This window comes from Aristolochia californica, unplaced genomic scaffold, assembly GCF_029961685.1.
Source record: "Aristolochia californica isolate CCGP_79_NKW_82.1479 unplaced genomic scaffold, dmAriCali1.0.hap1 SCAF_258, whole genome shotgun sequence".
Taxonomy (NCBI): domain Eukaryota; kingdom Viridiplantae; phylum Streptophyta; class Magnoliopsida; order Piperales; family Aristolochiaceae; genus Aristolochia; species Aristolochia californica.
This window is the reverse complement of record NW_027181946.1, coordinates 6,947-31,066: the sequence shown is the minus strand read 5'-3', so window position 1 is coordinate 31,066 and position 24,120 is coordinate 6,947. Positions and strand designations below refer to the sequence as shown.

Here is a 24,120-nt window from a genome sequence, read left to right as displayed (position 1 = left end):
AACTCACAAAACCCGCTCTGATACCAAGTTGAATTTTTTAAAAAGAGAACAAACTTCACTAACTTGATGTAATTTGAGTACAATGAACCTCTATTTATAATAGAGGAAGCAAGTAGAATCAAATTATAATTAAACATCAACACACAAAGTCAAACACTAATAGATAAGTCCTAGAGCAATTAAAAAACTAAACATATAATTAAAACACCTTCAAATAAATTATTCTGTGACTCTTCCTCTTGTGAAACTCCTCTTAGACTCCACCATAATAATTCTGGCTCTAGTGAGACTTCTTGGTGTGAGAGCCATGTAAGACTTTTTCATACTTGGTCTTCAACAATGGTATTATACATCAGTCTTCATGTGTCTTTACCCCACAACAAAATGGTATCGCTAAACGTAAGAATCGTCATCTCTTGGAAGTAGTCGTACCATGCTCATACATATGAATGTACCCAAATCATACTGAGGTGATGTTGTTCGTACAACTTGCTTCCTCATTAATAGGATGTCTCTCTGGTCTAGGTGGTGAAATCCCTATACAGGTATTAATGCTATCTATCACATTATTTATGTTGTCTCCTCGTGTTTTTGGCTACATATGTTTTGCACATACCTTTGGTACTTCAAGGGACAAACCATCCCCTCATGTAGTAAAATACATTTTCTTGGGATATTCACGTACACAACAGGGATACAAGTGTTTTTGTCTTTCTACTAAGAAGACACTTGCATCTGCTAATTTGACACTTTTTTAGGATACTCATTCTTCCAATCATCCTCTACAAATGTGTCCCCATCTATTACAAGTCCAAAGATTGTTGTCCCTGCTATGGTGGAGGAGGTTATTAGCTCGTCATTTGATGCTATTGCAAAGAAACCATTACAGGTATATCACAGACGGTGTGTGAGACAGTGTGTGGCTCCACACAACACAATTCCCTCTCTCACACCAGACCATGAACCCTCCTTGTCTGTTGATCCTACACCTTCCTAATGCTCTTCGAAAAAGTGTTTGAAAAGGTACTCACTGTGCTCTCTCAAACTTTGCTTTCCTTTGATTCAATGTTTGACCGATACAAACAATTTGCCTTGTCATTGTCCTCTTGCACTATACCTTCTTCCGTACAAAATGCTCTTTCCACTTTTTAGTGGAAGCAGGCTAAGGATATTGATATGGAAACATTACTGGATAGAGGCAACCGGCTATTATGTGACCTGCTCCCCGGTGCTACAATTGCTAGGTGTAGATATGTATATACTGTGAAGTACTAGGTCGATGGATTTATTGAGAGACACAATATGGAATCGATGTGTTTGAAACCTTCTCTCCAGTTGCCCAACTATCTTTTGTCCAGATTTTGGTATTTGTAGCTTGAAACAAGGGATAGCTATTGTGTCAACTTGACATTAAAAATGCATTTTTATATAGTGACTTGATGAGGAAGTCTACATGGAGCAACCTCTTGTTGCTGAGGGAGAGATTGGCAAGGCATGTAGGCTTAAGAAAGTTATATATGGTTTCAAACAAAGCCCTTGAACATGGTTTGAGAAATTTAGCCAGGTCATCATGTCTATTGGATTTTCCAAAAGTTACTTTGACCATTCACTCTTTTGACATGAAGAGATCCTCTGGTATTGTGGAGTTGCTAGTATATGTGGATTACATTATTTTATTTGGGAGTGACGTGGCTGACATTGAGGAGGTAAAAGTACATCAGGCCAAACAAAAGCATTAAAAGTAGCTAGAAGCAAAGTAGGACTTGTTTTGACACAGAGGAAATATATCAGAAATATGTTGTAAGAGCATGGGTTATTGGGTGCTAAGCTAGTTGAAACATCCATGGAGGTTGGTCATGACCTTCATGATGGACAAAGTGATGAACTCCATGATAAAATAGTATATCGTCGGTTAGTGGGCAAACTCATTTATGCTACTTTTACTCGTCCAGAAATATCCTTTGTTGTTAGTGTAGTTAGTCAATCCATATATTGCCCTAGTTAGTCAATCCATATATTGCCCTAGCAAGATTCATTTGGAGGTTGTGAATAGGATCCTAAGATATTTGAAAGGGTCACCTAGAAAGTGTCTTTAAGCCTCATGATCACATGAATATAGAAGCGTTTTCAGATACGGACTATGTGAAATCTAATCTTGACAAGAAGTCTACCACAAGCTATTATGTGTTTCTAGGGGGGAATTTGATAAGTTGGAAGGGCAAGAAACAAAATGTTATAAACAATGTGAAATCTAAGCTTGACAGGAAGTCTACCACAAGCTATTGTGTGTTTCTAGGGGGGAATTTGATAAGTTGGAAGAACAAGAAACAAAATGTTATAACTCAGTCCAGTGCTGAAGTTGAGTATAGAAGCATGGTTCATACAATTAATAAATTGATGTGGGTAAGATCTATAGTAAAAGAACTAAATCTACAAAGGGATGAACTTATGACTATGTATTGTGACTATCAAACAGCTATATTCGTTGTTGGGAATCCAGTATTTCATGAAAAACCTAGCTTATTGAGATAGATTGTCACTTTATTTGAGATACAATGATGAAAAATGAGGTTGTCATTTCCTATGTGCAATTTGATGATCAAATTGGAGATGTGTTTACTAAAGCTTTGGAAAAATGCGAGTTTGGAATATTCTCTAACAAACTGAGTTTAATGGATAGATATGCTCCAGCTCGAGGGGGGTATTAAAAAATCTACTTAAAGGTAGTTTCATCTTTTTAAATTTTCTATGAGGTCTAGAGGTTATATCATCTTATTCTACATGTTCGGATATGTCTCTAATTATTTTCATGTAATTTGAGTATGTATAATGTGAGATATAAAGGTTTAAGTGATTTTGAGTATATCTGGGTATTTCTATAAATTGACCTCAACTCACTCAATAAAAGATATTGGGGGGTTGTGAAAGTCATTCCAGAACTTTCTTTCCTCTCTTCTCTTTCTCCTCCTCCTCCCTCTCAATTTCTCTCTCTTTAACCCTCAATTCTATTCTTTTTCATGATAATCAATCAACTGCATATAAGTAAGACCTATAACACCTCAAATGTTTGTTGTTTGCTTTGCTTTGAGCTCTTAAGAAATTCTGATTATATGATCCAATGGTCTAATCTGTGTTGTAAGATCTGGGTAAGATCTGGAACCATTAGTTCGGCTGTTTCCAATCCAACTGCATTTACCTATTAATTGGACAGGCAAAGAATTCTAAGGATTTAAATTCAAGTTTCAGCACTATATAAAGACATCAGGTCCAGGATTCAACTTTTTCTCAAGTTCAAAATTTGAAGTTTTAGAAAAATCAATTGAATTGGTGAACTTCTCAACCTACCAGCTAGGGTAGTTTTTCAGAATAGCAGCTTTAGAGAGTGCAAGAACTGGAAAAATCTGGTCTGGTTCAACCCAGACAGTGACTCAGGTCTGGTCTGTATAACAATAGGTCAAACATTTTCCAAATTTGTTAGAATTAATAAGATTCACCATTACATTCAGGTAAAAAAGGAGGATTTACTACCTCTTCACTTTATAAGCCTTAAGATCAATTTAAGAGAAACTTTTCAGGCAGAATGACTTTGTTCTAAGATTTACCATTACATTAAGAAAAGACTGAGGATTTACTATCTCTTCACTTTTTAAGCATCAAGATCAATTCAAGAGATAATTTTCAGCTACAATGGCTTTGTTCTATGCTTTCAGGAGGACCCAGAAAGCCATAAGAAATGACAATGGACTCTAGTTCAGTAGTAAAATGCTCTGACAAACAATAAATTTCACTTTATCAAGCAAAAGAAGATATTGTAAAGGTAGAGTTATCAGTGAGCCGAATTCGTAGAAGCAATTAAAGATACAATACAAATTTAAGAATTCAGCCCACTAATGACTAAGTAGACTAGTCCAGTAAGGAGGCTTACATTAACTGTACAGCTCGGGCAGGAGGAAACCACTTCTTTATTTTTTCAAACTGAACCAGCCCTTGAACTGCTGTTACTGGGATAGCAAAAAAAACTGTGAATACAGTTACTGCTACAAAAACTCCAATTTTATGAGCAGCCAAGTAATGGTATGGTATGTATAGATTATCCCACAACACATCCCTTGGTTCGGGGGCCACGTGAGTAACCCATAAAAGTGGATGTACATGCTGACGAGTCTGGGCAGCTAGCGTAGCACCCCATCGTGATTTGAAGGATACAAATGCAACAGGCAACTCCTGTGGAATTGAGAAATATGACAAAAGTCATTTTGTTCTCTTTGGAATCAGGAAACGATTTCAAGGGAGAAAATTTTTTATAATATGCAGAACAAGGTAACAATACAGTTGAAGCTGCTAAAAGACACATAAAATCAAGTAATTTTAGAAAGAACATAATTAAGAAAATCTCTTATCTCATTAAATGAGTGATTGTTTCATAATTTTTAAGGGAACACGATTAAGAATATCTCTTTCCCAATCTTTTGCACATGGTACAAATTCTCATTGTTTTTCCAAAAAAGGACCATAAATTCTCACCCTGCAACTTATCTTATTTGAGTTATTAATATACATTTCATAGGCATCATTGTTGTTGATAGATGATGCTTTTAGGCACCTCATGGGATTCCATTTGACCTCTCAGAATGAAAAAGAATGAAGCAACAGGTAACCCAGCAGAAATATTTTGAAGGAAAAAAGGAGTTTGGACCCAAGTCCTAAAAGCTTAGACGGACTCAATATTCAATTTTACCATAAAAATTGAATTGAATGACTTGAAAATTGATTTATTCTCCTTTAACATTTATTTATTATCCCATGCATTCATGTTAATTTTTTTTTGAGATTTTTTTCTCATTTTTATTAATTTTAATGAGAAAATGGAGATAATTGACTGTTGTAAATGCACTGAAATAAATGACATTCTTTTAAATAAAGTTACTTTTCTCAAAGAGAAAAATTTGGGTTCAGCCAAACTTGGCTGGACTTGAGAATCAGCCTCCTTTTGCTCTATTTTGAATGATCCTGCTGTATTGTTCACATGTTTAAACTTCAAGCCCTGAAACCAGAAATTAGAGGATTTGACATTGAACATATTTATGATTATAAATGAGACTGAATTAGCATCACAAGTATTGAATTATTTCCAGGTGCATACATATGTAGAAAACAAACAGTTCCATGATATTTTTGTTTCCCACGTAATATGTGTGTTAATTGGTAATAGTAATCGTGTTAATTAGAATTTAATTCAAAATATGTAGCAATAAGATATGCATGCATTTTCTTCTTATATAAAAAATAGAGCAGGTAAAATGCAAATAGAATGGAATTATCATGAACAATTAATGAGACCTTCCAGAAAAAAAGGACTCATCTACAAAGCACAGGGCACAGAGGCTAAAAATAACATGCAGTTACGCTGTTTTCATCTCTAGATTTATAAGAAAAATAAAGAATCTACTGAGTGCTGGCTGCAAGGATGCCCAACTGATAGTTATTAGTTCCAAAGATTATTTCCATAAATTACAAGAGTTCTTTAATTTGTAAAAGAGGATTGGCAGTACATCAACATTAGTTTTTTTCCTATACAGTGATGAGCTGATCCGCTAAAATAAAAATTGTTGGAAAAAAGGAATTTTGGGAAAATACCTATTTCAAAAAAATATTTAGCAAAATACACATCTTCTAAACTTATTCATCAAAATGCCCTATTTTGATGGGGTCAAAATATTGACTTGCCATGCTGGACGGTCAACGAGCCACATTGGCCGAGACCACCAGCATGGTACATTAAAAACTGGAGAAGTGCTGTCGGAAGAAGAAGAAACTAGAGAAAAATGAGGAGAAAAGAAAGAAAAAAAGAAGAAAAATGAAGAATAGAGTTGACATGACTTTAGGCTGACATGCATGCTGATGTGCATGTTGGCAGTCAATGATGATGTGGCAAATTGATCGACCACTGTGGCATTTTGACCTGTCAAAGTTAGGCATTTTCCTAATTAAGTTTTTAAATTGGGTATTTTCTCATTAATTTTTAAAAATTGGTTATTTTTAAAAAAATCCCTTATAAAAATTTACTTCATTGCATGTTTTTGGAACTAAAATAACTAGACATGAAATCCAGAACTTTATAAATCAGAAAAATGCTAAATTGATAGAACAGTTATGAAGCTGACACACCTTTTGTTTTAGCATGTTTTCACCTTGCAAACAGCGAATCTTGTAGCATAATTCTTGCAGTCTTTCCTCATACTTCTCAATTTTTTCTACTTTTCCCCTAATCATACCCAATATTACATATAGATGCCCTGAATTCTGACTTGTAGCTCTCTGCTTCAGATGTTCAATCTTTTTTGTCATCACCGATGCTTGACGCTGCAGATAATGAGTTCATTTTAGGTAAAAATAAACATTTAAGATAAATTAACCAGCTCCAAATCAGTTAGAAAAGTGAAAATTTTAGAAAAAATGAAAAACAAATATGCAATATGGGTGCAAATAGTGAAGTAATTAAAAAAATGGCACACTTTTTAACTCTCTATATATGAAATATAATTTTAATCATCATAAAACATCTGAAGAACTCACCAGCAGCTCCTCAACTTTTTTCCCATCATAAACTATTTGACATGATTGATAAGTATAGGGATGATATTTGGAGAAGAAATGCTCGACAGAACAGCTACGAGCCTTGTGTTCAGAACAATAAGGTATTTCTCGAACCAGAACAGTGAATTGGTCTGGTCGATGCCTAATAGTGCGAAGGTGTTGAAGCCTCCTTCCCAATAATCCCTTATACTCCTGGATATGAAAAGGTAGAAGGACACCTATATGAGTTCCTTGTCAATGTCAGTTCAAATGATAAACATGGCTCAACAATTTTACGGGTAGTTAGTAACTGTAAACAACTAGAGAAATCATAATCTTGTTCGAGTTCATACATAATACTAGTTATAAGACATACTTATCGGAATTAGAAATAAGAGGAAGTGCTACATGTTCCTTTCTCTGTACACTAAATCACTGGGTAACATCCACTATTAAATAGGGAGCAGCTATAATAAAGATATCAATGGATCATTTTCCCTACTCTGTTTATAATACTCTGGCACAGTATAAAAAACCTTGTTAAAGAGTGAGCAGTTGTCATGATGATATCTAGTGATCTCACTTCTCTTCAATTATTGGATTCATGTTTTCCTTCGTGAACCACTGACTTATCAGCAAAGTATTTCGGTTACGTTTTCCAAACAAAACATAACACAATCTTGCTAGCACTTTTTTAAACACCATTGGTTGACGAATCTGGAAATTTGAGATTACAGTTTTGAGCTCGCAAGCAAATTCTAAAGCTTCAGCTATTTCAGATAATGTCAAGAAAAAGGAACGAATCACTCACCTCATACAGCAGATACAATCCATAAAATGATATGAAATACAGACAACAGAAATGAACCCAGAGCCTGTTCCACAGGAAGAAGCTAGTGATCATTAAACTGTCGCCAAAATCAATATTAACACACTTAAAAAGATAATGTCAATCTGAACTCTGCCAAAAACAAAAAGGTGAAACTATGTCTCCCCATGGCCCGCTTCCCACCTGTCAGAGCCTCTCCCCACATTAGAAATAGTGAAAGAATCCATAGACGATGGAAGTTCAGTCCACGAGATACCATGTTTGCACGTGTAATTGATCGGGAGAAGAATAAGCAGCCCTACTATAGAGCAAGGGACGAAAAATTTGATGCTGCAAAATAAGAGGACATAAAAAGCAAATGTTGGACTCCAAATTTCAAAGAGGCTGGAAAATGCATATATAAGTTATAGGGATGATAAAGTAAATATAGGAAGCATCGTGGCAGAGAAAAAAGAGAAATGGTTGATACCCGAATTTGAAGAGGCGGATGACGACGAGAGCATCGAGACCGCAAGTTTGGAGAATTTCATCATCAAAAACGCTTAAGGCGTGACGAATCCAAGAGACTGAGGGAATGAAACGGTGGAGAGTGAAAAGGGGACGGAAGGAGATGCGATCTTGTTTAGAGAGGCGACGAGCGTAGTAGATCACCGCATTGGACGGCTGCTTCTTGAGGAGCGAGAAGAGAGTCAGTATCACCAAAGCCAGACCAATGTTAATGCCGGCCGACGCTAATAGGCTATGAGCATTCATGAGCAACCTGTAATCAATGACAAGTTCCAACAAGGGAGACGTTTTTCTGCCGTCGCCGCTGTTCCGTCACTCTTATTGCTTCAGAAAGAGACGACGGCGGATTCGATGCCACGTGGTATGGCTGCATGCTTTCGCTGGCCAACGATCATTTATCTGACCATTGAGACCAAAGAAATACGAAGACGCCATGTGTCAACTAAAATCGTTACGTGGCAGTTTTATGGGGGGTTAGACTTGGAATTGATGATTTGATTCCAAGAATAACAAAACATAGTATAATAATGTTAATACCCAAAATGAAAAATATAATGTAAATAAGGAAATGAGTAACTTTTTATAATATATTTAAATAAAATATATATTTAAACAGATAATTAACCAAAATAAATATGGTTACTACACAAAGTGATTTAATGTAGTATTAAAATATATTAATATACTAATTAATAAAATATTATATTATATTATATTAGTGATTATAGTTTATTATAAAATAATATAATAATTACATGTGATAGTAATAAATTATTAAAAATAAATAAATAAATTTTAAAAAATAATAGAAGTTAATATAATAAATTTATTTATTTATTTATTTATTAATAACATAAGATATATTTTAACATTAAAAATCGATAATTTAATATAGTAATAAAAAAATAAAAAATATTATTTTATCAATAACACAATCTATATTTTTACGTATTATTAATTAATAATATATTACCACAAAATTTAAAACCATTGGTTTAATTATAATGATGGGATAATTAAACCAAAATAATTAATCAAATTTTTACTTTAATAATATTTTAATTACGACTATTGAATCACTAATTTAATACAATAATTACAAACTGAATATACTGAATAAATAAAAACACTTATTTTATTAATAATAGAAGATGGATTTTTTACGTACTATTAATTAATAATATATTTCACAAATTTAAAAATGATTAGTTTAATTAATTATAAAAATGGGATAATTAAACCAAAATAATTGATCAAATGCTCTCTTTAACAATATTTTATTTACCATGATAGATTATAAATAACATATATATATATATATATAATTAAAACTTAAAAAACATGCTTGAAAATGAACTGAATTACTCATAATTGTCCACAATTTACAGTATAAAAGCAAACGTTTATGCATTGGAATATAACAAAGAGTTCGTGCATTTAATATTAAATTCATCAACTTATTAGTTAAGTACATATGAACGATAAAATACATGTTCAAAAGCAAAAAGATACAACCATCAATGATCTCTCCACATGCTAATCGCTATGGCATCTTAAAATTGTGCGGCTCTTGTGGATTCTAATGTACGCAGCTTTCGCATGTTTGTTGATAGGCCGTCTTCTTCCACAAAACCATAGCTATCATGGTCTTATTCGATTCTGGAGTTGCTCAACAGTTTTTTTTATTAACTGCATCTTCATTGAACCTATTGACATCGTCCATATACACCTCATGCTTCCCAACCCCATTGAGCAACTTGTTCCCCATATTGACCGACTCAACCAAGAGATCGAGCATTTTGTTGTCATCCTCGAAGGTCCAAATGTCATATGATCAAGGAGTTTGTTGTTTTCTTTCAGCCATTTATAATCTAAATCCGAGATGGTTCTCATGGAAAATTTTTTATCAAACAACCTTTACCCGTCATAGTAAATAGGGACACATGGAAACACAAATAAGAACTTAAAAAAAAAACACGTGGTGGATATTTATAAGGCATCTGAATCTCCTCACCACATAGCAAAATCATTCCATAGCACTTCAAAATTATTCAACAACGCTCTATAACATTTACAAATTATTTAAACTAATTCCATTGTAGATGATATGAACAATGCAAAAACACATTCATCAAATCCAAATTCACCGAACACCCCTGGTAGAGCCTCATATGACTTCGCAATCACTACAAACTTTACCTCGTCAATGATGGGGGTTGGGTTTCCTTGACTAATGGACGCCGGTGTAAGCGACTCAGCCTAGTATGAATTGGACTCAACCCGCCCCTGAGCCCCTAAACCTTAAACCCTAAACCCTAAACCCACCCTCCATTAGCCCCTAAGCCTTAAACCTTAAACCCACCCTCCATTAGCCCCAGAACACTAAACCCTAACTCCATTAGCCCTTAAACCATAAACTTTTTACACTAAACCCCTAAAAACCCCAAACTCTAAACCCCTAAACCCTAACTTCTATTAACCCTACCTCGACAACACTTTTTGTAAAAAAAAAACTCTAACCCTAAATGCCCTAAACCCTACCTTAACCATACTCTAAATACTCTAAAACCTAAACTTAACCCTAAACCGAAAGTATACCCTACCTTAACCTTAACTCTAAATACCCTAAACCCTAAACCCTAAACCATAAAGACAAAATTGAACACTCAATACCATAAACCATAACCCTATATCCCGAAATTATGCAGAAACTAAACAATAAATACAAATACCGCACACAAAAATTAAGATTAAATCAAATACAACATTAAATTAACAATAAAAAAATTAGGGTTTAGGGTTATATTCTGAAATTTAGGGAAAATCGAAATCCAATGTGGAAATCGAAGCCAAATGGGGAAATCAAGGGAAATCGAAGTAGAATCGAAGAAATGGGAAAATCGAAACCAAAATGAGTTAAATCGAGTGAAATCAAGAGCATTTTTAGGGGAAAAGAGAAAAGCGAGAGAGGGAGAAGGGAAAGGGAGGCCGAGAGAGACGGGAAAAGAATATCTGAAGACGATGAAAGGAAAAGATACATGAAGACGATGAGAAGGGAGAAGAGATACAAAGACAACGAAGGAAAAAGAAGCTGAAGGGAGTGCGTAGAGGAGAGGAAGAGAAGAGTGGGAGAAAAAAATTAAAAAAATCGCAAGTGAATGATTCGTAAAATTAGGCTGAATTATGATTCTGCGATTTTAGCCCGAGAATATTAACTGATATTTCAGATTATAGCCAGAGAATATTACCTGATCTTGCTGATCTTTCAGATTAGCTGTCAAGTTTACGACAACTTCACGTGATTCTGTTGCCGATCACGTGCATGAAATCCGAGCTCGCCGATCGGGGCCTCCAACACACTCAGCTTTTTCAGAATTTTCAGCCGCACAAGACCTTCTCCCGCACCCAAAACACGTAGTCTCTCTCTCTCTTTCTCTCTCCTCACCACTGTAAATAACAACTCCAGCTCATAATTGAATAAATCTGAGAGATAATCGGGTTCCCTTCTCCCTCTTTTCTGTAGCTCTTTCCATCACTCTGAAAATCATCAATGGACGCTAAAATCGGAAGTTGTTTCGAGTCCATTGGAGCTTTCTTCAGCGGCGCAGATAACATTCCTTGGTGTGATCGAGATATTATCGCCGTAACGTTTCTATGCCAGTTTCGAGTTCTATTTGTTTTTTACAATTCTGGTTGCAGAGTTGGGGTTTCGATGCTTAAATTGACTTGTCTTCAGCTATTATTTAGGTGAAGTGATCTCATTGGAGGTCTCAAGTTGTTTGAAAATTTGAACCCGGTGATATCTTAACCTGTCAAAAGCCCCCGTCGGATCGAATTACTGTTGAGATATCGACCGGGCTTGTCCTTGTATAAGGTTTTGTTGCATCTCTCACTAAAACCTCGAGGTTTTAGCGCAACTGGTTTCAACATGGTATCAGATCAGGTCAGTCATGAATTCGAATCCCGCTCTTCCCGAATTTATCTTTGTATATTGGGACTATCCCCGTGCGGGAGAGTGTTAAGATATCGATCGGGCCGATCCTTGTATAATATCTTATTGCGCCTCTCACTAAAACCTCGAGATATCATGGGATACTGTATCTTATCTCTCTAAACCTCGGCTCTTCTTTTCCGAGGGAACTTTGTGTTTGTCTTTTCTTTAAAAAGGTCGGATAAATTATTTTATGATTAAAATATGCAACAGCAGTAAGGTGTATTCTTTAGAAAAGGTAGTGCTATTGGGATGAATATTTACTTCATTGCATATTATTTGGCTTGTTCACGAATTAAGGTTGTGCATCCATGTTAGCAAGCGTTTGTAGATTATAATTCAAGACACTGCACAAGAGACTATAATTCGCCTTACAAACATAATTGCAAATAAATCTTGCATTTCTTGATTTTATGATTATGTGTGCCGTTTCGGAATTTAATGTTTCTGTTCGTTTGTATCGTTCGTTCTTTTAGTAGCTTGATTTTCTGTGTCTTTTCTGCTCTCAGGGATGTGAAAGGGAAGTTGCAGAAGCTGAAAATGATGGCTCAGAACAACCCATAAGTCAAAGGATCATGAGGCTGTCACGGGCTCTGGTTCACTCAAAACACCCAGAAGATGTGCAACGAGGAACAGCTATGCTTGAAGGCAGAAGTACCAAACCTCCAGTTTAGGCTTCATGTTCTGATGGTCTATTGATCTTCTATCAGGTTTGACTACTTTTTCTGAGCTCATGATTTGTATTAGAATGTATTTTATCATTTGAATATTTATTATTATATAAATTTGTAAAATTACTGTTTTACCTTTCTCTTGTATAAAACCCCCATTGTAACCTGTAACCCATACGAAGTTTTGAATATACTGTTTGGAATACATTTTTCTCGTCTTCTCGACAGAGCCTCCCCGTCAACAGAGCTCAACGGCTCTCTGCTCGTTTGAGTCTCTAACATGGTATCAGAGCGGATGATCCGCCATCTCTGATTTTTTTTTTCCGAACGCCGACATACCTTCATCTCCCTCACCTCTTTTCGGTGATTCTTCCCGGCGACGCTCATTTTTTCGACAGAGGGGTTTCCGTTCCCTTTTTCCTCTCTGTTCGGAAGGGGCTCTACTATTCAAGCTGTCGGGAGGCTATTTCTGACGTTTCCGGCGTTCTGCAGAGGTTCGATTTCTAGCTCCGTTGGTTATTTCCGGCAAAGAGGTTAGATTCCGCCCCTCTTTTATTTTTCGTCTGGATTTCGTTGCCATGAGGCTGGCTACGCTGTATGCGTTCGCTCTTTGGCATTTCGGCGCCGATTTTGGGCGTTTTCTGTGACGAGATATCAAATCTCTGTTTATTGCTGGCCGAGAGGTTGTCTCTGCTTGTGTGGTTGTTTGGTTTTCTGGCTGGCCGAGAGGTTTCGAATTTTCTTTGGCTGTTCACGTCGAAGTATTGAGGACAGTGCATATCTTTGGCTGAGAGGTTTCGAATTTTGGATTTGAGCTCATTGTTAGATTTTTTTTTTTGAGACGTTCTGGTGGAGGATTTGTTGAAAATTTTTCTTTGGCGTTGCATTGACAGTGAGACAGTCAGATTCGGTCAGTCTTCCATGGAGACTTATTCCTCGACGGGTGCTTCCGATTCTGGTCTTTGTACCAGTTCGACTCATTCCATTTTTTAAGAACCATCAAACCCCTATTATATTCACCATTCGGACAGTCCTGGGCAAGTTCTTGTCTCGCAACTGCTTACTAGTGAAAATTATATTAGTTGGAGTCGTGCGACGCTCATTGCCCTATCCGTGAAAAACAAAGTGGGCTTCGTCGATGGTTCCATCCCTGAACTCCAAAGTGCTGATCCCATTTTGCTCAACTCTTGGACCCGGAATAATAATATGGTCATCTCTTGGATTTTAAACTCGGTTTCCAAAGAAATTTCTGCTAGTGTGATTTTTACTGCTTCTGCCCGAGAAATTTGGCTTGACCTTCAGGATCGTTTTCAACAACGAAATGGCCCTCGCATTTTTCAGCTTAAACGGGAATTGATGAACTTGCGTCAAGACAAGGATTCCGTTAGCACTTATTTCACCAAGCTAAAAACCATTTGGGAAGAACTGAGCAATTACCGTCCTCACTGCTCTTGTGGTGGCGTTAAAACTCTTACGGATTACCACCATATGGAATATATCATGTCCTTCTTAATGAGCCTTGATGATTCTTTTTCCCAAGTTCGTGGTCAGTTACTCCTTATGGATCCGATGCCCACTATTAATCGTGTTTTTTCTCTGGTTATCCAAGAGGAACAACAAAGGAGAACTACTCATGCCTCGAGCTTAAACCCCTCCCCTGACACAATGGCTTTTGCCGTTAAATCTGGGAAGACAGAAATTACTAAACCTAGTTCACAAACCTCTCAGAAATTTCATTCCCCTTACAGTGCTCCACGGCCTCCACACTAAAATACATTCTAATAATTTGCAAAACTCTTTATATGTTTATGCTAAAAGCTAGCAAACTTATTACAATTTGTCCTTTACAAATGTAATTGTGAAACTTGGGACCGGCAGTTGCTTTGAGTAAGCCTATCAACCCAGATCAGAGGGAAGCACTGTATCTTCTGGCAGTTGAACACTACAGGAGTGGAGATTATTCAAGTAACGATTTTGATGCTCTCACCAAGGCTTTTTCAGGTTTCCTCACCTCCATCTTATCTTTTCTGAGTTCTTTTCCACTGCGCAATAGATTCATTACTTGCTTATGCTGTTCTTTTTTGTGCTTTCATTAATTATGGTTGCATTTAGGATTTGGAGTGGATGAATCGTTTATCGTCTCCGTCTCCGGGAAATGGCGACCATACCACCTGACGAATTACAGGAAAAGTTGCAGCGATTTCTTCAGAGACGATGAGCGTTCCTTCCAGAGATGGGATGCTGCCCTTATCACCAAATCGAAGACAGAATTCTCCCGTTTTGAGGTACTGTTCTGTTAGTGATACAACTCAGCAGCAAAGGCGGAAAAGGCGTGCATTCTGTTATAACAAACACACGCTAATATTATGCACGATTTTTTTGTTTTATTTTGCCTCATCCTTTATCGGCAATTCCTGTCTATAAATAGAGATGTATACCACTCAGAATAACAAGAATGAAAAGGTTTATTCTTCCACAGCCCTCTGTTTCTCAACTTTCTATCGGAGCGTCTCTGTTTTCACATGTTCTTCGTGTATTGGTGCTCTGTAATGCGACTGTGGATCTCGAGTTGTTGACCTTCGCCATTGGCTTGAGACCTGTTAACTTTCTCTCGTCTGAGCTATGCAGTTAACAGTGCAGCAATGGGGGACGCACCCCGTGGGAGATAGACACCCAGTTCGCCAGCGACGTTGTCCACGAGGGCCCCCCTCTCGACCTTCTCATAGAGGTCGCTTGTACTCGCTCCTCCTAAGAGCTTCTCGGAGCTAGGAAGGCCTACCATTCCATCTTCCACCATTCTCTGGAAGAGGACGTCGCCTCTCATCTCCACGGAAACAGCCGCAAAGTAAGCAACCACAGTTCGATTTTCACGAAACAGAGACGATTTTAAGATTGTTTAATTCGTATCTCGTCGATTTGGTACAGAAATTCACGGTCTAAATCTGGGTGTTTGATGCAGGCCAGAATATGTGACGCGGGTATATATATTCGGATCCCGGGTAACAAGTTGGATCCTTAATCGGATCTTTAGTCGGCCCATATTCAGATATTTACTCAGATCTTTTGTATTGAACCCGGGTTGGACCATAATTCTTAGGGTTTGGGTTCATGTTATTCTGAGCTGCAGCCCGGGCTTGTCGGGGGCGTTGAATTTGTTTAAAAGGTTGTTTAGGTTTTCTCTGGGTAGTAATGATATTGATATTGTGAATCGATTTAGAGAATTTCTCTATGATTTTAGGGCGGATTTCATGCGTTCTTTCCGTGATTCTCAATTTGATCTGCCTATAGAATAATCGCTATCCTGCCCGGCTTCAGTTGGTATCAGAGCTTTAGGCTCGGGAAGAAGCTGATCTAGCCAGAGACGCTGCAGCGAGCAGAAGAACGAAGACGACGCTGTAGCCATTGAGCTACAGCTCAATGTCCAAAAAACAAACTCGGGATTCAACCGAGCAGGTACAGAAACAGAGGAGGCTCTGGAGTTCCCGGAAGATAGGGAATCGGCAGGGAAAGGGTTCGACATCGACGTCGTCACCGTCGGAACTATCGTACGACGTTGTTGTTGCCGTCGCCGTGGCCGGAACAGCCGTCGACGGAGTTGGCCGAATGGAACGAGTTCTGGATTGGCCGAACACATGGGCGCCGAAACAAGGGTTCGACCGAGACAGGAGAACCTCGCACGAGGCAAGCGCACCTCGGGCTGCCGGAGCAGGCCGCCGAAGAGGTCTTGATTTAAAAAAAAAAGCTTCGAAATCCCGATTTTGGGAGGAAATGTCCATCAGGTATTTTCGATTTGGGGAAAAACCCTAAGTTATCTTATTTTTTTATTATTAAAAAAACAGTGAACGACGAAACCTGGACCTCGCTAGAAGCTTCTCAACCTCTCTGATTTCACCATCTAGCCGATTGTGTCCACCACGCTTAGGTAGGTTCGGCACTGCATCGCGGGCAGGCGTGCATCAATTTGCATCCACACATTCTCGAAGTATTTCGACGTTTCACTCACGACTCAGAGCTTTTGCCACTTCAGCGCCTCAACCAACACAATCTCCTTCGTGGTCTTCTCTTCGTCTACCCCTTTATAGCCATCAAAGATAGCGTCTATCTCCAAGAGAACAAGATCATCGTTACCGGGAAAAAACAAGGTCATTTTTCAGGTTCCTGGAAACATTCCTACAACCAGTAGTCACGGCTCGGATCCACTGAGTTGACTCACCGATCTGGTCGGGTCGGGTCCGGTTCGGATCCACTGGGTTAACCCGCAAATAAATAAAGTAACAATGTTCCTAATTTAACAAAAACATTAAAGGAGCACCTTCGTCTTCTACATCAACGTTGGTGGTTCAGTGGCAGATTCGGCGGGATGATTCGGCGGCGGTTCGTCGACTTTCGGGAGTCCCGCCCGATTTCGGGTGGCGGTGGCTCTGTGTTACGGCGGCGGTTCGTCGGCTTTCGGGAGTCCCGCCTGATTTCGGGTGGCGGTGGCTCTGTGTTACGGTGACGAACACAAAAAAAAACTTCTTCGGTGACGACAGGTCGCCTTCGGCGACAGTGACGGTGTGTCGGCGTACTTCAGCCGCGGTGGTCAGCAGCTTAGATGGCGGCGTTTTTCGGCTACGGAAACCGTCGGTGCACTGAGTCGCAGAAGAAAAAAAATCTTTCTTCTTCGGCCATGCCAGCATCGACTTCCTTCGGGGCGGTGGTCAGCAGCGACAACCGGGCTGGTGGTGCGGTCGTCGGCAGTTGCGCCGGAGTGGGATGACTACGGAGATAATCGGTGACGACGGGAAGCTACGGGACAGAGCTTCTGCTCTGTTCTTCGGATGACGGAAAGCTACGGAACAGAGTTTCTGCTCTGTTCTTCGGCGACGAGAAGGTGAAGGACTCCCGCTCTGATACCATGTAAGAAAACGAAGGATTTCAAAGAATTTTTCGATGATATTTCTCCGTTTAGGAGGATATTTATAAATAAGGAATAAAATCACAGGATAAGGCGTTTCCTACAATCACGCTACGGAAGATTTCCTCTTCTAAAAGGAAGCTCAACAAGATTGATCACAAGGACAACAAGTATTTAAGATTAAATTTATCCTTATTTAAACCGTAGACCTTAATTTTACTTTCGGGTTTTTGTATAAGGTCTAAGCATGTGTCTCTTACTACCGCCAATGTATGTGTATGGTTGGAGCTCCTTCTACATGTAACACATCTTCAAAATTCTTTTTCTTTATTAAAGTTTGTGTCAATAAACCAGATGCTGAGCATATGAAAATTGAGTTGGGAGTGAAATGAAGTTAGGCATCTATAAAATTCTAGTATTGTGACCCTTGTTGGCTAAAATTCTAGTGTCATAAGCCATGTATGACTGACTTAAGCTAGCAAGCCACTTGAACCCAATGTCTACAAATCAAAGCTTCTGAGATTGTCTTTGATCTTTTTATATGGCTCACTCCAGAGAGAATGTGAGAACTCTCTATCACACATACATGGATGAATATCTGATGAAAAGGAGTTAGTGCGGGATCCTAAAGTGCTTGTTTCATAAATAACAAAGTAAACATGCAGTTGTTTATTCATGATGGATTAGAAGTGTAGAAGACTTAGAGATTGACTTGAAGCCATCCACTGAGTGATCAATATGAGATGTGTTCCTGCAATGGTTAGTTTTGGTCCTGTATCCACTGAGTGATAATTTGTTCTATTGAGTTTGCCCATTTTTCCATATATTTTCCAAAGTCTAGGCAGATTTCTGCTTTAAAAGTAAGAAGCTTAATAAATGCCCAAAATACAACTATCATGATAAAAAAACAAAAGTCACAATTGGTAAAAACTAAAATCATTGCCCGAGTGTAAGCCTAGGCTGTTGGTTTCCATTTTTGGATGTCCCATGTATTTTCTTTTTCTAGAAGCATAGCTTTCTCCAAGAAGATTACCCATTTCCAATGTTGCCTTCTCATTGTTTTCCTTGTACTTTCTGCTCTCAGGGATGTGAAAGGGAAGTTGCAGAAGCTGAAAATGATGGCTCAGAACAACTCATAAGTCAAAGCATCAGGAGGCTGTCATGGGCTCTGGTTCACTCAAAACACCCAGAAGATGTGCAATGAGGAATAGCTATGCTTGAAGGTAAAGTGCAAAACCTCCAGTTTCGGCTTCATGTTCTGGTGGTCTATTGATCTTCTATCAGGTTTGACTACTTTTACTGAGCTCTTGATTTGCAAAACTCTTTATATGTTTATGCTAAAAGCTAGCAAACTGATTTCTCAATTATGAAACTTTTGTAAATTTGTCCTTTTCAAATGTAATTGTGAAACTTGGGACTGGCAGTTGCTTTGAGTAAGCCTATCAACCCAGATCAGAAGAGGGAAACACAGTATCTTCTAACAGTTAGCCTCTTTTGCCCACCCTTCTTATAATTCCAAGAGTTAGCCACCTCCCTTGCACAAAATTAACTGTAATATGCCTCACTTTTTAAGTCATCTCTACATCTTTCAGATGTTGTCATTGTCAGCTTTAATTCTTTTACTTCTGGGTTTTGTATCTTTCTGGATTTTGTAGATTGCTCCTGATTGGAGGCAAGCTGTGACATTGAAGAAGATGATTTACAATAACAGTAAAATTCACATCTATCCTTCCATTCATTAAACATTAAGCATGATAATACAAGAATCAAATGGATTATTTCGTTGAAGGAGTAATATCTTTGGCTTAAAGTTGCAGAAGGTCACAGTTTGTCGTCACCAAGTAAGGTGAGCAATATGTCCTTGTAATTCCCCGAGGTATCTCCAATAACATCATCAACAAGTTTAACTTTGTATGCATCTAGGTACTCTGCTTTAATCTTCTCCATGTCTATTTCTGCTCTAGTTACTATGGCTCTGGTCAGTGAATCTTCATCTGTTCCTAAACCCACAATCGATGATCGTACGACCTGGTTTTGTGACATAAAAGCATGGAAACCAAACTACTTACGATTGTGAAGAAAACCCAAAAAGGGTCTGTCTAGAAGAGATGGAATAATCTCTTTACCTCTGCGAAGTGTTTTGCTGGTGAATGGATGCACCGTATGGCAGTCAGCAGAAGAGATGCAAAATCGCCAGATAAGGATTGTTTGATACCCTGCATTAGAATATGGTAAACTTAACCAGTTGAGTAAATGACAAATTGAATGTCTTAGAATCTTTCATGCGTTTCCTTCTCTCGTCATATATACCTCCTCAATAGATATCTCAAAGATCTTCTTGTAACAATCGAAAACAGTTTTGAGATGAAACTTGTTCCTTGTACTCAAAATCCAAACAACAATATCCTCAGCCAAGGCGTTCTTCTTGATGGCCTCTTGCAGCGTGGTCGCCTCCTTTTGCGCCTCCGTCTCGTCTGCCTCTTCTCCGTCGAATCTGAAAGAGCTGACTAGACTCACCAGAAGCTGTAAATGAAACACGTCAAAGGTTACCGTTCTCTACGTAGAAATCGAGAGTACTGAAGAAAGAGGTACCTTTCTGAAAGGAGGCTCGACATGGAGAATAATGTCTTCTTCAAAGGAGCATTTGAAGAGGGAGCAGTAGGCTCGTCTGACTTCGATGAGGTGGTCGGGGGAGGAAGTACAAGCAATCTCGACGAGGACAAGTAGATGTTTGGCGTCCTTTTTTGTCAGAGCCTCCTTCGCCATCTTAGCGTCTCTTTGAGGGGGATCCAGCGTCCATTGGATCACTGCGTTCTGGTTGGTTCATTTCACAGAGATTTGAACATTTCAAATAGACAATTGCACGGTCACTTTACTTGATCGTCTTACAAGGTTCGGATTTTGAAATTAACCATGAGATGGACCAATCCTCATTGAAAAGAAAAATCCAAAGGAAAGTAGGTTAAATCAACCATTTTTTATAGAAAAGGTGAAGCAGGTTTTCAGCGAGCAAAACAGAGAATTGATGGTAAAGCTGGACAGAGCAAGGAGAGAGGTTGATACCCGGAAATCGCCCGAAAGTTCAGACTGGAGCCTATCGACGAGACTCTCTTGGTAAAGCTGCTCGTATGTTTGGCAGATTTTCAATCGCTGACTCGCATTACGGTGTCCCAGTATCCTAATTATCGCCTTCTCATCCGTTCCCCATCCTTCCAAAGGAAAATCAACCATCCACACGTTAGCCCGATTAATCCTTCTCCTTGTAATTTGTTCAGAAACGTAGATTTAGCAAAATGCAGTTTGAGAGGTACCTTGAACAGCTTTTCTGAGAGCCTCGCTGTCCTCCACTGGAGAGGGAAGGGGCTCCGGGATCATAACCGTAGCCATCTCTCCTTCTCTATCTTCTACTTGGAATTGGGCACCGAAACACAAAAACGAAAGAAGGAAATAAAGAATGAGAATCCAATTCAAGGCTACGAGTAGGTTTCCAGAAATCCAGTGTTAATGACGTTGAAGGTTTCGTCTCCATCAGGAAAAAAAAAAAAACGGTAAAAGATGATTTATATACCATATACCTCCTGGACCTGGTTCTGGTCAATCAATCAGAGATTTCTTCGGCCACATGAATTTGAAGAACAGAGAATCGGATCAACGGTCTTAATTTCATCTTAAGAATTGACAAAAGAACGTCAGAGAGTGGATAGTGAGACGACATTAATCTACACTATCGTCTTCAACAACCATGCTTTGATGAGCGGAGAAGGAGAGATACGAAGTCGGCCATTAGAAACTCCAGCTGTAAGGGACCCAGAAATCTGCTCATATCTATTGATTTGAGGAATTTGTTAATTGGGTTCATATTATCTGCAACATAAACTGACCAACAAAGAAGAGATTTTTTTTAAACAGGTTTCTCTTTCAAACTTGAAACAATTGCAGAATAGATCTCATGTGAATCTCATGTGGATGTTGATTGACATCGGTAGCCATTCGAGCCAATGAATTCATGTCTCATATCTCTTACTCTGATAATAAAAAGTAGCTGCCCTTTCTCTTTCTTGACTGTGACTGGCAGAAAAATATCTCATCGTGAAACATGCGCGTGTTTGTTTATGTTGATGATGTGGGAACGAAAGCTTCCGATTTTTCTCGTCTTTGACCCACCATCACCAATTATTGTAGATGTAATTGAGTTGTTGTATCTGCCATGGATAACACACAGAGCGATCTTGAGTTGAGATAACGCATTACGTAATTCAGTAAATTGAAAAAACAGTTTCCTCGAGCTTCATAATTGTCATTCTTTATACTATATTACGATCAATTCTGAAACTCCTCCTCCTTCATCCGTTTCTTGTACATTTAGTAACTGGCAGTATAAATGAAATTCCCGTTTGGTGTCTGAAATGACGAAAATGGTTTTTGAGACGTGTATATAATCTGAAGATTCTAAACTGAACAAAGACATCGACATCACCGACGAGCCTTTGCTACTTGTGAACAGAAATGGCCACTCCTCTGGCAAGTAACGATTTGGATGCTCTTACCAAGGCTTTTTCAGGTTTCCTCACCTCCATCTATTCTTTTCTGAGTATTCTTTTCCACTGCGCAATAGATTCATTACTTGCTTATGCTGATTTTTTTTTGTGCTTTCATTAATTATGGTTGCATTTAGGATTTGGGGTGGATGAATCGTTTATCGTCTCCGTCTCCGCGAAATGGCAACCGGACCACCTGACGAATTACCGGAAAAGTTGCAGCGAATTCTTCAGAGACGATGAGCGTTCCTTCCAGAGATGGGAAGTTGCCCATATCGCCAAATTGAAGACAGAATTCTCCCGTTTTAAGGTACTGTTCCTCGTGTATTGGTGCTCTGTAATGCGGCTGTGGATCTCGAGTTGTTGACCTTCGCCATTGGCTTGAGACCTGTTAACTTTCTCGCGTCTGTGCTCTGCAGAAAGCAGTGCTGGAATGGGCGATGCACCCGTGGGAGAGAGACGCCCGATTCGCCAACGAGGTCGTCCACAAGGGCCCCCCTCTCGACCTTCTCATTGAGGTCGCTTGTACTCGCTCCTCCGAAGAGCTTCTCGGAGCCAGGAAGGCCTACCATTCCATCTTCCACCATTCTCTGGAGGAGGACGTCGCCTCTCATCTCCTCGGAAACAGCCGCAAAGTAAGCAACCACAGTTCGATTTTCACGAAACAGAGAAGATTTTAAGATCGTTTAATTCGTGTCTCGTCGATTTGGTACAGAAATTCACGGTCTGATCTGGGCGTTTTTTTTCTTCTTTTCTTTCTCTCTCTCGGAAGTTGTTTGTGGCACTGGTGAGTTCGTACAGGTACGAAGGACCTTGGGTGAACCCAGAACTTGCGATTTCAGAAGCTAAGATACTGGGTAAGGCCGTTAAAGAAACCGGTGCCATACACAACGAAGATGTTGTCAGAATCCTGAGCACCAGAAGCAAGAAGCAGCTCAAGCTCACCTTTGACCAATACAATGAGATCTTTGGTAGCACAATCGACAAGGTATACTTGATGATACAGAGTTTTAGTATGCGTTCATCTTCTTCTTTATTTCCTTCTTAAGATGACTTCAAAATTGGGTTTTGTAAGGATTTGGAGAATGATTTGATCCTGCAATCAACAGTTGAATGCCTCGCCTCTCCTGCTACATATTACAGCAAGGTGATGATGGATGACATCGAAGGCAAACTTTCTCATGAATTCTTGACTTGTCAGGATTCTATTTTACTGGAACGTCGTTTGGTCTCAGGTACTGGCCAAGGCCCTTTCGGAAGATGCAGATGAGACGGCGAAGAAAGCTCTGACTCGAGTAGTTGTGACCCGAGCAGTTGTGGACTTGAAGGAGATCAAAGAAGAGTACAATAAAATATACGGGGTTTCAGTCGTGGACAAGGTTGCAGAGGTGACGAGTGGCAACTACAAGGATTTCTTGCTTGCGTTGATTGCAAGAGACACCTGAAGAAGAAAGAAGACGCGCCGTCGATCACAAATAAAAACTGCAAGGATTTCTGCTTTTCGTGTCAAATGAATCCTTCAGTTGGTGGGTGATCTTTAGCTTCGAGAGGAAAAGGAAAAGAGATGCTCTGGTGATTGAAAGAATAATTACATTTTCTAGGCTGAATCTTGAATCTTCAATTACGCAGATAGCTTCCATTTCAAGAATTTAGAGATATGTTGCAACGCAATCTATTAAATGTTTTTTTATATATAAAAAAAAAAATCCTGATCTCGAACACAGATTATGGTCGCAAAATTTGCTAAATATCTCCAAGTATAATTAAAACCCAAAATTGCCGAACCTTGGCTTTCATGTAAGAAGACAATCTCTTCCTTCAGCAGCGTAAACAAATATAAGAAAACAGAGCTTGTTACTCAGCATTTACGTTCAAACGAGTCCATGCGGCTCTGAAAGCTCATCAATCTTCTGAAATTGATTCTGAACACAAGTTGGCTACGGTATTGGAATCATGTACAACAACGGTGCCTACGCTATAACTCATCCAGCTTCCATATATTACTCCGAAGGTCTTTACCCAAGGTGAAGGCAAATGGAGGTCAGAAAATGGAATGCTTTTTGGCGTCGACTCATCTGCTCCTTTGGTTGTAGACTGAGCTCCGAGATGAA

At 38.8% G+C, this 24,120-nt stretch overlaps 3 protein-coding genes across 5 annotated transcripts; 1 reads left to right on the top strand and 2 right to left on the bottom strand.

The window, feature by feature from the left end:
* Positions 1 to 3,921: 3,921 nt before the first annotated feature.
* On the bottom strand, positions 3,922 to 8,176 carry LOC137957858 (CSC1-like protein At3g54510). Its single transcript, XM_068805218.1, has 7 exons — positions 7,875 to 8,176; positions 7,589 to 7,735; positions 7,388 to 7,451; positions 6,577 to 6,789; positions 6,169 to 6,363; positions 4,928 to 5,044; positions 3,922 to 4,224 (listed from the first exon to the last, which is right to left on the bottom strand). Exons 1-7 carry the CDS (start codon positions 8,156 to 8,158, stop codon positions 3,922 to 3,924), a joined length of 1,323 nt encoding a protein of 440 aa, XP_068661319.1. The 5' UTR covers positions 8,159 to 8,176.
* Positions 8,177 to 19,156: 10,980 nt separating this feature from the next.
* LOC137957857 (annexin D3-like) lies at positions 19,157 to 21,200 on the bottom strand. Of its 3 annotated transcripts, none has more exons than XM_068805215.1 (7): positions 21,040 to 21,200; positions 20,783 to 20,875; positions 20,535 to 20,680; positions 20,064 to 20,285; positions 19,782 to 19,994; positions 19,598 to 19,687; positions 19,157 to 19,499 (listed from the first exon to the last, which is right to left on the bottom strand). In XM_068805215.1, exons 2-7 carry the CDS (start codon positions 20,856 to 20,858, stop codon positions 19,293 to 19,295), a joined length of 954 nt encoding a protein of 317 aa, XP_068661316.1. In that variant the 5' UTR covers positions 20,859 to 20,875; positions 21,040 to 21,200; the 3' UTR covers positions 19,157 to 19,292. The 3 variants fall into 3 exon arrangements, with proteins under 3 accessions (XP_068661316.1, XP_068661317.1, XP_068661315.1); XM_068805216.1 differs by having other exon boundaries at positions 21,047 to 21,200; XM_068805214.1 differs by lacking the exon at positions 21,040 to 21,200 and having other exon boundaries at positions 20,783 to 20,986.
* Positions 21,201 to 21,896: 696 nt separating this feature from the next.
* Positions 21,897 to 23,680, top strand: LOC137957856 (annexin D4-like). Its single transcript, XM_068805213.1, has 6 exons — positions 21,897 to 22,032; positions 22,147 to 22,319; positions 22,429 to 22,644; positions 22,782 to 22,997; positions 23,085 to 23,156; positions 23,245 to 23,680. Exons 1-6 carry the CDS (start codon positions 21,978 to 21,980, stop codon positions 23,452 to 23,454), a joined length of 942 nt encoding a protein of 313 aa, XP_068661314.1. The 5' UTR covers positions 21,897 to 21,977; the 3' UTR covers positions 23,455 to 23,680.
* The last annotated feature ends 440 nt before the right edge of the window (positions 23,681 to 24,120 follow it).